The sequence below is a fragment of the Carcharhinus amblyrhynchos genome, chromosome 2 (assembly GCF_965287045.1).
Source record: "Carcharhinus amblyrhynchos chromosome 2, sCarAmb.v2.hapA, whole genome shotgun sequence".
Lineage (NCBI taxonomy): Eukaryota > Metazoa > Chordata > Chondrichthyes > Carcharhiniformes > Carcharhinidae > Carcharhinus > Carcharhinus amblyrhynchos.
The window spans coordinates 109,885,542-109,900,341 of record NC_137325.1 but is presented as its reverse complement, the minus strand read 5'-3'; the positions used below and the strand labels follow the sequence as shown (position 1 = coordinate 109,900,341).

Here is a 14,800-nt window from a genome sequence, read left to right as displayed (position 1 = left end):
CCTCTTATGCACATGTTTCTCAGTGGAGGGAATCAGTGCCCCATTCGCTGGTAGTGGGGTTCTTTGGTTCTGCCGCTGGCAAAGGGATTTCCCACTAAAGCCACCTCATGCCACCAGGAAACTCATGGGCAGTTGAGCATTGCCAGCAGGACCAGAGAATCCCGCTGGCGTGAACAGTTGGAGAATTCTGTCTAATATATCTGCACAAAACAAGATGTTGCAGAAAAATCAATTTATGAATGTAGTTTGTCTTTTCCATGTCAATTCTCAATAGCTGTGAAAATTTAAACCATATAGAGTTGAATCTCAATCATCGACCAAAGCTGTGCGGGTTAGGTGGATTGGCCATGCTAAATTGCCACTTTGTACTAGCTAGGGTAAATGCATGGTGTTATGGAGATAGGGCCTTGGTGGGGTTGTGGTTGGCGCAGACTCGATGGGCTGAATGGCCTCCTTCTGCACTGTAGGATTCTATCAAGACTGTCTGCTTCCACCTCCATAGCATCACTCTGCTCTCCCCCTAACCCCTACCACCATCTGCTGCTGACACCCTAATCCATGCTCTCATTACCTCCAGGTTTGACTATTATAAAGCATTCCATCTTCTGCACTCCCTAAGTTTAAGCTTGCCCAAATCTCCCAACAATTCCTGTTCATTCGTTATCTCTGTACTCAGACTTAAGTTGGCTGTCAGTCCAGCAACGTCAACATTTAAAAATGATTATCCTTCTATTCCATTTCCTCCATTTGTTCACCACTTCCAATCTCTGTAACCTCCTCCAGCTCTACAGGCCTCCGAGAATAACACATTAGCTCAAACCCTGGCTGATTGTGTGGCCTCACCTCCATTATTTCAACTGTAGCGGCCATGTTGGTAGCCATTTAGACCCTGTGCTCCCTCTTTGGAAGTGATTGTCTCTCCAAACCTCTCTCCTCCCCCTTAAAACATCTCTTAAAACCCACTTCTTTGACCAAGCTTTTGCTTAACTGTCTTTCTGCCACCTCTTTTGGCTCAATGTCTAATCTTGTCTGATTGTGCTACTATGAATAGGAGGGCAGGATTTTCTCTGTAGACTTTGGAAACCATGCCATCATGGGCAAATAGGGATCAAAAGCCCACATTGTATGAGGAACAGTCACCCAGCTGTGATTTGTCTCAAACTAGCCAATGTACAAGTTGTTGGAACCTAACAAACATCATAGGACAGGGTAGACGCATCATGCATAGAAATCAACTAAAAATCAAAAAGGAGAAAATGCTAGTGGTGCCACATGCATACAAGAGCTTTTCACTTATTGTATTAAAAATTTTAATACAATTTTTGATGCATGCTTTTGTACTGAAATAATGATATTATTCAAAGGGCTTTGAAAGAGTATTGTATGAAATATACATTTTCCACCTACAAACAGACTATGAGACAGCTCAATCCCTTACGTTACAAAACTCATAAATAATATGTAAATGATTGAGAAGTTAAAGAACTGAACCTGACAACATATAATTGATGGACCCTCATGCAAAATTCAGAATGCAGAACACTTTTCACTTTTATTCTGTAAATTACAGAGACCGGCATTTTGCAACCTATTATAAATATTCATAATTGTGCAATCCTTTTATTCAGCCCTTTATTTTTATTTTTATTTTAAATGATTGTCTATGGCTATATTATGAATTATGATTACTAATTTTATTTGTATCTCCAATGCAATTTGGTACCTGTCACCATGATGATTTTTCAATAAACCAATTTACCTTCATCTAGCGACTGTTCTATATAGCACTTTTATGACAATACTGTGCCTTTAAAGAATAGTTTTTGTCATGTTTCTTGTGCTGGATCTGTTCTATGCACTCAGAGCCATTCTGTCTGAATCCAGAAGCAAGCTATTGTTACTCCAAGAGCATCATTGATCTTAATTGCTACCATATTTATTCTAATCTTAACTAATGCAAAATTCTGTTGATTTTACTGTTCCCCTGGGTTTTGCTGAGTGGGGCTTGTTTAGGTTGATTGGCATATAAGCCTGATTGACTGGGTACAGCTAGGCTTTCACAGAGAACTCAAGACAGTCTATTTTTGAAATTTTTAGAGAGGGATTGCTTTCTATGTGTCTTTTGCTCTCTCTGAGGTCTGGAGACTGGAACCTGCTAGAAAATAAATCTCTTTCCCTGAAATTCTATTGTCTGAAGGTGGAGCTTTGTTTGGAAGTTGATGCATGAGAATTAGAAGACAAGTGTGTATCTGGATCACTCTCCAGAAGTGTCAAAAGGCTAGAAATCTAATATCTACGTAGGCTATTTGGTTTCTGTGCTAAATGATTCTAAAAAAGGGATTCACATCTCTGTCGGAATATTGTTACATTGGAACAATAAAGATAACTAGCTGCTGTGAATTATACTTTGTTTAGGTATTTTAATTGGTAAAAGATAACTTTTTTTTAGTTGTATTCTAATTGTGTTCTTAAATAAACTTTGTTTAGATTAAAGCTTCCTAGTGGGTCACTTAAATCATACCTGGAGTGAAACACCTTATGCTCACCTTATTGCCAAAATCAAATGTAAAAGTTAGGGTCCAGGCTAACTGCATAATATACCTTGGTGTTTCTGCTCTGTTCCTGAACACCTTCAATGTAGCAAAGTGTTCAAAGGTGCTTCACAGGCGCATCACAGAATAAAACTTGATGCTGAACTACGAAGATATTAGAACAGATGGCTAAATGTTTGGTCAAACAGGTTCAGTTTAAGGAGCATCTTAAAAGGAAGAAAAAGAGGTAGTGAGACAGAGAAGTTTAGAGAAAGAATTCCAGAAGATTCTGTTTTATTTAATTATGCTTACCTGGAAAGGTTGAGAACTATTGATGAATAGAGTCTCTCTTATCCACATGTCACCACGCTCACCGTATTTCACCCAAAGTTGCTCCCCCTTTATATTGCGGAATGTCCTCTTGTAAACTGCCAGTCTGAAAATCTGTTTTCCAAACATGTGATAATGGAAACGGAAGATGCATGTGTTTTTGGTGCGATTGACTGTGGCATCCATGATTGGACTAAGGAGAACTGCTGTACTTCCAAATTGTTGGTCAGATGCTTCGATGTAAAGGTAGTAGCCTTCTGCTGTCCCCAAGGTGTGGTCTTTGGATGGCCCTGTGTTGACTGTTGAAGTTTGTCCCTTATTTCTCGTCCAGTCAAAATCATCTCCTTTAGCTTGTTGCCAGTTACATGACCCATTTTCAAAATTACAGAGCAGGCCAGGAGCTGTCAAAAACAAGGACAAAAAGTGATCAGTTACTGAAATGGGTAGTCAGGCATTGATTTGGAAACAAACTAGTACCAACCAAGATAAGAGTTGTGGGCAAAATCATCTACAACATTAGCTCACTGAAAAACACATAGAAACTAGAAGCAGGAGTAGGCCATTTGGCCATTTCAGCTGGCTCCCCCATTCATTTTGATCATGGCTGATTATCAAATTCAATGTCCTGATTCCACCTCCCTCCCCCCCTTCTCTTGATCCTTTTAGCTCCAAGAGCTGTATCTAATTTTTTCTTGAAACCAGTCAATGTTTTGGCCTCAACTGCATTCTGTGGTAGAGTATTCCACAGATTCACCACTCTCTGGGTGAAAAAGTTTCTCCTCACCTCAGTTCTAAAAGGTTTACCCCTTATCCTCAAACTGTGACCCCTAGTTCTGGACTCCTCATAATTGTGAACACTTTTTCTGAATCTACCCTGTCAAAAACTGTTAGAATTTTAGAAGTTCCTATGAGATCCCCTCTCACTCTTCCAAACTCCAGTGAATATAATCCTAACCGACTTAATCTCTCCTCATGCGACAGACCTGCCACCCAGGACTCAGTCTGGTAAACCTTCGCTGTACTTCCTCTATAGCAAGGGCATTCTTCCTCAGATAAGGACGCCAAAACTGCGCACAATATCCCAGGTATGGCCTCACTACACCCAACACAAGTGTAGCAAACCTTCCCTATCCCCAGTCAAATCCTCTTGCTGTGAAGGTCAACATACCATTTGCCTTCTTTACTGCCTGCAGAACCTGCAAGCATATTTTCAATGACTGATGCGTGAGGACTCCAAAGTCTCACCGAGAATCTGCCTCTCAAATTACCCATTCAGGTAATAATCTGTCTTCCTATTACTGCTATCAAAGTGAGTAACATAACATTTATCCACATTATACTGCACCTGCAGATGGCCATGCATTCAGCTTGTCTAAATCACACTGAAGCATCTCTGCATCCTCCTCACAGCTCACTCTTCTACCCAACTTAATATCATCTGCAAATTTGGAGATAATACATTCAATTTCCTGTTCCAAATCGCTAATATATAATGTGAACAATTGGAGTCCGAGCACAGATCTCTGCAAAATCCCACTAGTCACTGATGGCAAATCAAAGAAAGACTTATTTATGCCAACTCTTTGCTCCTATCTGCTAACCAGCTTTCTATCTATTTCAAGACAATACCTGCAACCCCATGAGCTTTAACTTTACAAAGTAGTCTATCATGCAGACCTTGTTGAAAGTCTTCTAAAGCCTAAGTAAACAATATCTACTGGTTCTCCTTAGTTCTAACAGGTTCAGTTATACCAGTTATATCCTCAAAGAATTCCAATAGATTCATCAAGCATGATTTCCCTTTTATAAATCCATGCTGACTTTGACTGATTATACCACTGTCTTTCAAATGCCGAGTTATGAAATCCTTGAGAATAGACTCTCACAACTTCCCCCATGCAGACGTTAGGCTCACTGGTCTATAGTTCTCTGTTTTCTTTCTACCTTCCTTTTTGGATAGCGGGCTTACATTAGTTATGCTCCAATCTGTAGGAATTATTCTAGAGTTCAAAGAGTTTTGAAAAATAACCACCAATGGATCTACTATTTCCAGGACCACTTCTGGAATGACAGTTATCAGGACCTGGGGATTTATCCACCTTCAATCCCATCAATTTCCCCAAAACCATTTCTCTACTGATGCTGATTTCCTTCAGCTCCTCACTAAAACATGTTTCTCTCAGCACTTCTAGTACATTATTCATGTCTTCCTTTGTGAAGATTGAAGCAAAGTACAAATTGAATTCCTCAGCCATTTCTTTATCCCCTGTTATGAATTCTCCTGTTACTGACTGTAAGGGGCCTATATTCATTTTTGTCGATCTTTCTCTCTCTACATATCTATAGAAATTTTTAGTCAGTTTTTTTGTTCCCCACCAGCTTATTTTCATACTCTATTTTTCACTTCTTAATCAATGCCTTGGTCATCGTTTGCTGGATTTTAAACTGCTCCCAATCCTCAGGCCTTTTGCCTTTTGTTGCCAATTTGTATGCTTCTTCCTTGAACCTGATACTATGTCTAATTTCCCATGTAAGCCATGGTTGGTCAAAATTCCCTTACCATTCTTGTGTCAAACGGGAACAAACAACTTCTGGAGTTCACTTATTTGTTCCTTGTACAAATTATATGTCAAGCACTCTAACATAAACTTCACCCAACTTCTTCAATTTGCTGAGTGAATGACAGATATTTTTCAATTCTTCAATACGTAAATGTGTGATGTAGATTTAAAGTGATGGTGGAAAACAGAAGACATCGGTTCAGTCAGCCATTATATATCTCTCTGTTTTTTCATTTCCTTTGCTCCCATCAGAAAATGTGAAGGGAGGATCCCCAATCTAAAAAAAAATCTAGTGGATGCCAGAGTTGATTAGGGTTGAGCTTAAGTGAAATAGTGTAGGGAAAAAAATTTGAGACAGATCCTCAGTGCTTCAGAGGATCCCAGCGGCTCCAAAATCAGAAGCTTGTAGTTGGAGTCGGTCAACCCCCTTGTGAAGAGTGGTGGTTGGGGTGGGGAGGGTAGAGGGAATGGTGTATATGCACAGCCTCCAGGTTGGGCTAAGCAAACGCCTAGTGTGGAAGCCCTCTTTCCTCATTCTGACATAGGTGATTTTTTTGTGGGGGGACTGAGGTAAGGGCCAATGTAAAGGGGCTTGCTGGTTTGAGGTTGAAGACTCTACCCTAAACAAGGCCCTGCAGAAATTGGTGGGAAAATTCAACAGCCTGTATGTTATATCACAGCAGCTCTGAACTAATTTCCAAACCATTAGCCACACTGTTGCCCGAAGTAGAGAACTTTGGACAAGTTGCATTTTAGCTAAAGTTAATGATCATGAGAGGAAAAAAGCAAATAAGCTGAAGAATGATAAATCTGAACGTTGATATATGGATAAAATAATTTATGCAAGTATTCTTTTCAAGTTAAACACAAACTTCTTGAATGGCTAGCCTTTTGCAGAATTCTCAAGTTCCACTTACCACAGTTGCTTTCATCAGAACCATCGCCACAGTCATCTACAAGGTCACATACGTGTAACTGGTCAATGCAAGCCCTGCTTTTTTCACACCAAAACCAGTTTGTTCCTTGGCAGTCGTCTACAGCAGGCGGGAGGGAGCAGTTGACAAACGCAATGTCATCCAATGCTGCCACACCATCATAAATGCCCAGGCTGACTTTCACCAATGTAAGGTGGAAGGGTCGTGAGAGACGTCCGAGCTGCACAAAGCCCTGCATCCATTGGTTGTACTGAGTATTGTAAGTCCGCCACAACACAGTACGACCCTGCACACCATCGACTTCCAGGTACATTTTTGCTGCCCCTACAGCCTGTCCGTAATTATAATACCTGTTGCAGATAAAAAATGGCAGATAGTTTGGTCCAGACATTAAAAAGTCAAAAAAAAATCACTTAGCATTGGCTAAAGTACGGCATTACAGTTGGTGCAGACTCGATGGGCTGAATGGCCCATATCATAGAATCCCTACAGTGCAGAAAGAGCTATTCAGCCTATCGAGTCTGCACTGGCAACAATCCCACCCAGGCCTATCCCCATAACCCCACATATTTACCCCATTAATCCCTCTCACCTATGCATCCTGAGACACTAATGTGCAATTTAGAATGGCCAATCAACGTAACCAGCACACTTTTGGACTGTGGGAGGAAACTGGAGCACCTGGAGGAAACACACGCAGACACGGGGAGAACGTGCAAACTCCAATCGGGAATTGAACCTGGGTCCTGGGAGTTGTGAACCACTGTGCCACCATGTCACCCTACAATTCTATGATTATGATTTAAACCAGTAAAAAGCTGGCTGGGTGGAAACAGCTTGAAAAATTATACTAATTATCATGTAATTATAACTTAAATTTTGTTTCAGTAAAGAATAGGATACACGTTTCAATTAAAGCTGGGGGAAACATTTATCCTTCAAGTTTTCCATTCCTAATATCTGTTAATCACCTATATCAAATAAAAGCTTGAAGTGTGAAGGGCTTCATCATAAGTAACAACTTTTAAAAATAATTTTAAGTGTAGTAGAGAGTTCAAAAGAATCATCTCCATTCTGTCAAATGCATGAATTTGAAATTTGAATTAAACTTGAAATTATTTCCTACCAGAAGGACATGGTACATCCTGTTCCTGACTCTCTGAATTGAGGACTGGCCAGCTCTGCAATCTGACAAACACTGTTCTTGTTGTTCAGAACAAACATGAAGTGTCCTGAAATAAAAGGCAAGTAATTCCAAATATATACTTGAATAAACAATTGAAATTACTATGCAATATCACAGCAACTTGCATTTATGTAGCACCTTTAATGTAACAAAGCATCCCAAGGCACTCCACTGGAACGCAATCAGTTTTAATGAATCAAAAAGAAGATACTTGGATATTTTTAAAGGAAGTGCAGAAAGAGGAGGGGAAATCTGTGGGTGTGCCCAGCCAAATCTTGGAAGGTAGCAGGGCTAGTTGAGAAAACTATTTAAAAAGCATATGGCAATGGGGAGGTTGATCTTATAAAAAAAATTCTCAGTCCAGAACCAGCATGAAAATGGGAGAGTTTCAGATCCATTTTTTCAGTGAGTCAGAATGTTGAATCTTAACTGTGCATAAAGAAAATCCTGAAATCCATTTCTTGCCGGCAGGGGGAGTTGGTAGGGCCAAAAGCCAGTTGATATGATCAGAGGGCGCAATTGTGCATGTGCAGATCTCTGCTCTGAGAGCAGCAGAGACTTGTCACACAATTTTGTAGCCTAAACCTAGCAACCCCCCACTCCCCCATAACTACTGCCCCCCATCTGGACCAACCGCCTCGCCTCTCTGTCTCAGCTGGGCCGATTACCCCACCCCGACTTCCCTCCCCCGGCCAAACCAATCCCCACTTTCCTCCTCGCTCCACTTCCAGTCAGACGAAGAACGAACCGTTCCCCCTGACCGGTCCATTTGCCAACAACTCCCCCCCCCCACCAACTAATTGTCATGCAGAGTGCACAGCAGTTTCCCTATCCCTCTCCACTGATCACTATGCAGAATGCACAGCCGTCTCCCCTCCCCCCACTAATCAGCCTGCTCCCAGTCTAGCCCCACCCAATCAGGCTCCACCCAGTTGGCACCGCCTAGTACCCAGCAGTACCAGGTTGCCAGATTGGCATATCCCAAGGGACAACGCCCTTGCCCCCAATCTCCTGGGTGGCCAGGACTCTGGTTCTACCAGCAAGGTAGAACCCATTGATGGGGGACCAAACATGACCCTCACTGGAGGGAACTAACCCTGCAAGACCACCTGGTGACTGAGCCTGGACAATTCTGTCCTGGGCTCGCTAATCACATTTAAGTGATATTGAACTTGCATTCAAATAATTTATTCAGCCCCACAGAAAAAATTGGAACGAGGCTGAATGTGCTGGATATCCTGGGCTGATAAGATTGTGAGAAGTGATAAATTGGGCACGAATCTGATTTTTCTGTTCTCTCACAATCTCACCCCGTCCATCAGCCAGTAAGGCGCAACGGTAAAATCTCCCCCAGGGCCTTTGGCTTTATAAACAAGTTGCTTCAGCCATTTGTGAAGACTTGGAAAATGTTTTTGTTTCTGATCTTTACTCCAAACCAAACTCTTGAAGCCAGCTACCACCAGCCTCACAAAAGGCAGGGCAAAGAGGATGGCAGGAAAACAAGTGCAACAATCTTAGGTTTTACCCTTTCACCGGATTGTTAATGGAAAATTAGTTGGGAACACCTGGAATTTGATTTACAACCGTTCAATTGTAATAGAAAGGAAAAAAAGCTAAAGTAGTAATTAAGATTGTTGAGAAGTGACTGAATGTTTTCCAACTGGGTGGTCTAAGCGCTGAATTGATGGATGTGATGCAAAGCCAATAAGCTCAAAAGTGCAAATGTCTCACACAATAGATTCCTACCATTTGATGAATTGGTGGTGTGATCTTGAACAGGGGCCCGGCTCTTGATACTTGAAGGTAAAGCGCTGCTTGAGCTCCTGATCCAATCGAAGTTGTCATTAGACATTTGTGCACTCTCAAACCAACCGCAGCTATCCTCTTCAAAGGTACATGTGGAATCTGCAACACGCAAACAGTTCAGGAATTCTCGTGAAAATGATGTGAGGTTTCTCGTTCTGGTAAGGTCTTCTTCAACAAAAAAACACCCCCAGCAGAATCATTAAATTCAAAGGGAAAACTGTAACAGATGGGTTCAACACGTTCTCCCAAAGCTAAATTGCCTCAGCGAGAAACAGCAGGGGCTCTTCAAGTTATACCTTTTCCTTTCCTGAACCTTGTCACGTTTGCTTACTCTCACATGCAAGGAGGAGAACTATTGTAGACCACAGCCACTATTACACATCACAGAATCATAGAACCTTGCAAAAGGAGGCTATTTGGCCCATTGAGTCTGCATTGGTTCTCTGAAAGGAGATTCTACCCAGACCAATTCCTCTGCATTATCCCCATAGCCTTGCACATTCTTTCTTTTCAGTTAGCAATCCAATACCATTTTGAATGTCTTGATCGAACCTGCCTCCACCATCCTCTCAGGAAGCTTATTCTAGACTTCAACCACAGTGTGGAAGAAAAAATATTTTCTTACATCACTTCTACTCCTTTTGCCAATTATTTAGAATTTGTGCACCCTGATTCTTGATGTTCTCTTGAGTGGAAACAATTTCTCCTATTTACCCTGTTCATAACCCTCTGGATGTTGAATACCTCTATGAAATCTTAATTTGGTCTTCTTGTCTCCAAGAAAAATAGTCCCAACGTGCTAATCTATCCTTATAGCTTCAGTTCTTTTTCCCTGAAATCATTCTTGTGAATCTCCTTTGTGTTCTCTCCAATGCCTTCACATCCTGTATGGTACCCAGAACTGGATGCAGTGCTCCAGATGAGGCCTAACTAGTGTTGTGTACAAGTTCACATGACATGATCTCTTTACTTTTGCACTCGATGTCTCTATTAATTAAGCCTAAGATACCACATTCCTTATTAACTGCTTTCACAACATGCACTGTCATCTTCAATGACTTACACACATACACCCAAGGTCCCTCTATTCCTGCATCTCCTTTAGCATTTCTCCCTTTATTTTGTATTGTCTCTCTAAATTCTTCCTTCCTAAATGAATTACTCACACTTCTCTGCATTGAACCTCATCTGTCAGTTGTCTACTCAATTGACCAACGTGCCAATGTCCTTTTGAAATTCAAGTTAATTCTGATCACAGTTGACAACATTTCCAATCCTTTCCAAACATTACATATTTAATTAAGAAAGGTGTTTTTTTGAAGTTCACAGAATCACAGAATTGTTACAGTGCAGAGGAAGCCACTTGTCTCTTTGTGTCTGCACCGGCTCAACAAATGAGCATCATGACTTAATGTCATTCCCCTGTACATTGCTTCTATTCAAGTAATCATCTAGTGCCCTCTTAAATTGAACCTGCCTCCACCACACTCACAGGCAGCGCATTCCACACCCCAACCACTCAATGTATGAGAAAGCTTCTTCTACCATTACATTTGCTTCTTCTGTAAATCACTTTAAATCTGTGCCCTCTCATTCTTGAACCTTTTATGAGTGGAAACAATTTCCCCCTATCTACTCTGTCCAGCCTTCTCATGATTTTGAACATCGCCTATCAAATCGCCTTTTAGCCTTCTTTTCTCCATGGAGAACAGTCCCAACTGGTCCAATTTATCCTCATAATTGAAGTTTCTCATCCCTGGAACCATTCTTGTAAACCTCTTCTGCACTCTCTCCAATGTTTTCATTTCTGTCCTGTAATGTGGTATCCAGAACTGTGCACAATATTCCAGCTGAGGTCTAACTAGTGTTTAGATAAGTTCAGCATAATCTTCTTGCTCTTGTACCCTATTAATAAAGCCTAGGATATTACATGCTTTATTAACTGCTCACTCCACCTTCCTGTCACCTTCAATGATTTATGCACACGTACACTCAGGTTGTACTGCTCTGCACCCTCTTTAACAATTTTACCCCTTATATGTTGGCAAGTGTGAGGTGGTCCACTTTGGTAGGAATAATGGTAGGAAGGACTATTACTTACGTGGTGAAAAACTGCAGCAGGCGACGGTGCAGAGGGACCTCGGGGTCCTTGTGCATGAGTCGCAAAAACCCAGCTTGCAGGTGCAGCAGGTGGTCAGGAAGGCAAATGGGATGCTGGCCTTCATAGCGAGGGGGATTGAATATAAAAGTAGGGAGGTCTTGCTGCAGCTGTATAGGGCACGGGTGAGGCCGCAGCTGGAGTACTGTGTGCAGTTTTGGGCGCCGCACTTACGCAAGGATATTTTGGCCTTGGAGGGAGTGCAGAGGAGGTTTACTAGGCTGATGCCGGAGTTGAGGGGGTTGAGCTATGAGGAGAGGCTGAATAATCTAGGCTTGTACTCGTTAGAGTTTAGAAGAATGAGGGGAGATCTCATTGTGACATGTAAGATGATGAATGGGATGGATAGGATAGAGGTGGAGAGACTCTTCCCGCTCAGAAAGGATAGTAGGACTAGGGGGCACAGCCTCAAGATAAAGGGGAGGCGGTTTAGAACGGAGTTGAGGAGGAACTTCTTCACTCAAAGGGTGGTGAATCTCTGGAATTCTCTGCCCGTTGAGGTGGTGGAGGCTACCTCGCTAAATATTTTTAAGACGCAGGTTGATGGGTTTTTGATAGGCAAGGGGATTAAGGGTTATGGGGAGAGGGCGGGAAAGTGGAACTGAGCCACGACAGATCAGCCATGATCTTATTGAATGGCAGGGCAGGCTTGAAGGGCTAGCTGGCCTACTCCTGCTCCTATTTCTTATGTTTTATATTGTCTCTCCCTTTTCTTCCTATCAAATTGCAGCATCTCGTACTTTCTCTGCTTTGAACTTCATCTGCCACATATCCGTCCACTCCATCAACTTGTCTCAAGCCATTTGAAGTTCTATACTGTTCTCTTCACAGTTTAAAATACTTCCAAACTCTGTGCCATTTACAAACTTTGAAATTGTCCCCTGCACACCAAGATTTAGATCATTAATATATATCAGGAAAAGCAAAGATCCCACTACTGACACCTAGGGAGCTCCACTACATATGTTCCTCCGGCCTGAAATATATACATTGACTGTTACTTTCTGCTTCCTCTTTTTCAGCTAATTTTGTGTCTACATTGCCACTGTTGTTTTATTCCATGAGCTAGAACTTTTCTTACAAGTCTGTTATGTGGCACTGTACCACTGCCACAGAGGGCTGTGAGACCAGGTCATTGAGTGTCTTTAAGACAGGGATAGATAGACTCTTGATCAATAAGGCGTTATGGGGTTATGGGGAGAAAGCAGGAGCAATGGGATGTGAATCAAATCAGCCATGGTTGAATGGCGGAGCAGGCGCGATGGGCTGAATGGCCTAATTCTGCTCCTATTTCTTACGGTCTTATGTTGGATAAACTCAGCGGGTCTGGCAGCATCTGTGTTGAGAGGAACAGAATTAATGTTTCAAATCCACTATGAATCATCTATACTAAACGTGGCACTGTGGTGCAATAGTTAGCACTCCTGCCTCACGGCGCCAGGGACCTGGGTTCAATTCCTGGCTTGGGTGACTGTGGGGAGTTTGCACGTTCTCCCGTGTCTGCATGGGTTTCCTCCGGGTGCTCCAGTTTCCTCCCACAGTCTGAATGACGTGCATTGGCCATGCCAAATTCTCCCTCAGTGTATCTGAACAGGGCCGGAGTATGACCACTAGGGGATTTTCATAGAAACTTCATTGCAGCATTAATGTAAGCCTACTTGTGACACTAATGAATAAACTTAAAACATACTGTTGCGGAAAATGTTCCTGAACACAATTTGGAATTTTTGCCCCTCTCCACTCTACACTACCACTGTCCTAATCTACATTCAGATAATACAAATCCCATTTATACTGTGCTTTTAATTTCTGTTCACAATGGTTCCCGAGTGGGAATTTCAATTTAAAGACCAGAGTACAATAACCATCTTCTGTCGAGAAAAAGATACAAAAGTCTGAGATCATGTACCAACCAACTCAAGAACAGCTTCTTCCCTGCTGCCATTAGACTTTTGAATGGACCTACCTTATATTAAGTTGATCTTTCTCTACACCCTAGCTATGACTGTAACACCATATTCTGCACCGTCTCTTTCCCTTCTCCCCAAGCACTCTATGAATGGTATGCTTTGTCTTTATAGTGCACAAGAAACAATACTTTTCACTGGACAACAATATATGTGACAATAATAAATCAAATCAAATCAAAAAGGACCATTAACATTGGAGCAGGAAATAAACATTTTGTTCCAAAATCCAGGGATGATGAGATTAGAAGTCATGAAAGGAAAATATGTTAATCACCCAAGTTTCTTGTGATTAGCATGTTAGTTATTACATTTTAAAACTTTTGGTGTAATTTATCTTTGAATATATAATAAGCGGGGATTTAATTTCCAGACATGTGATTTATCACCACATTTAGATGAAACATTGACTGCATCTGAAACTAAGTGTGTAGGGATTGGGGTGGGTATTGCATATGTCTGTTCATGTGGCACATAGTCCACGTGAAATTAGTGCTGGCAGCTCATTGTTATGGATCAGGTGCACAGCCAGCTTGCTGGCGCTGCTCCATCGCTGCATGCCTGTTCACGGGAGCATTTAATTGGGCTTTTCTGGTATCAATTAAAAGCACAGAAACACAGGAAATAACAGCAGGAGTAGGCCATTCGGCCCTTGGAGCCTGCACCACCATTCCATATGATCAGTATCCCATTCCCGCTTTCTCTCCATACCCCTTGATCCCTTTAGCCACAAAGCCGTGTCCAGCTCCCCACTTGAACATATTTGATAAATTGGCCCCAACAGCTTTCTGTGGTAGAGAATTCCATAGGTTCACAACTCTGAGAGAAGATGTTCTCCCCTATCTCAGCCCTGAATGGTTTACTCCCTAGTTGTGGACCTCCCTAACGTCAGGATTTTATTCCCTCTCATTCTAAATTCCAGTGAGTACAAACTCAGACGATCCAATCCCTCTTCATATGTCAGTCCTGTCATTCCAGGAATCAGTCTGGGTGAATGTTCAGTAGCAAGAATGTCCTTCCTCACATTAGGAGACCAAAACTGCACACAATACTCAAGGTGCAGCCTCACCAAGGCCCTATTTAACTGCAGCAAGACATCCACACTCCCATAGGCAAATCCTCTTGCTATCAATGCCAGTATGCCATTAGCTTTCCTCACTGCCTGCTGTACCTGTGTGCCAACCTTCAGTGACTGTTCCATCATGACACCAGCTCACATTGCACTTCCCTTTTTCCTGAACTGCCACCAATCAGATAATAATCTGTCTTCCTCTGTTTGCCATCAAAGTGGATAACCTCACATTTATCCACATTATATTGCATTTG

At 41.9% G+C, this 14,800-nt stretch overlaps 1 protein-coding gene across 1 annotated transcript in view; it reads right to left on the bottom strand.

The window, feature by feature from the left end:
- The window catches only part of malrd1 (MAM and LDL receptor class A domain containing 1), a 322,326-nt gene that overhangs the window by 205,204 nt on the left and 102,322 nt on the right, over positions 1-14,800 (bottom strand). Inside the window, exons 14-17 of the mRNA XM_080211010.1 lie at positions 9,290-9,448; positions 7,484-7,589; positions 6,340-6,707; positions 2,844-3,262 (exon numbers count right to left, since the gene is read on the bottom strand). Coding sequence (XP_080067136.1) covers positions 2,844-3,262; positions 6,340-6,707; positions 7,484-7,589; positions 9,290-9,448 — 1,052 coding nt within the window. The remainder of the gene's footprint in view (positions 1-2,843; positions 3,263-6,339; positions 6,708-7,483; positions 7,590-9,289; positions 9,449-14,800) is intronic.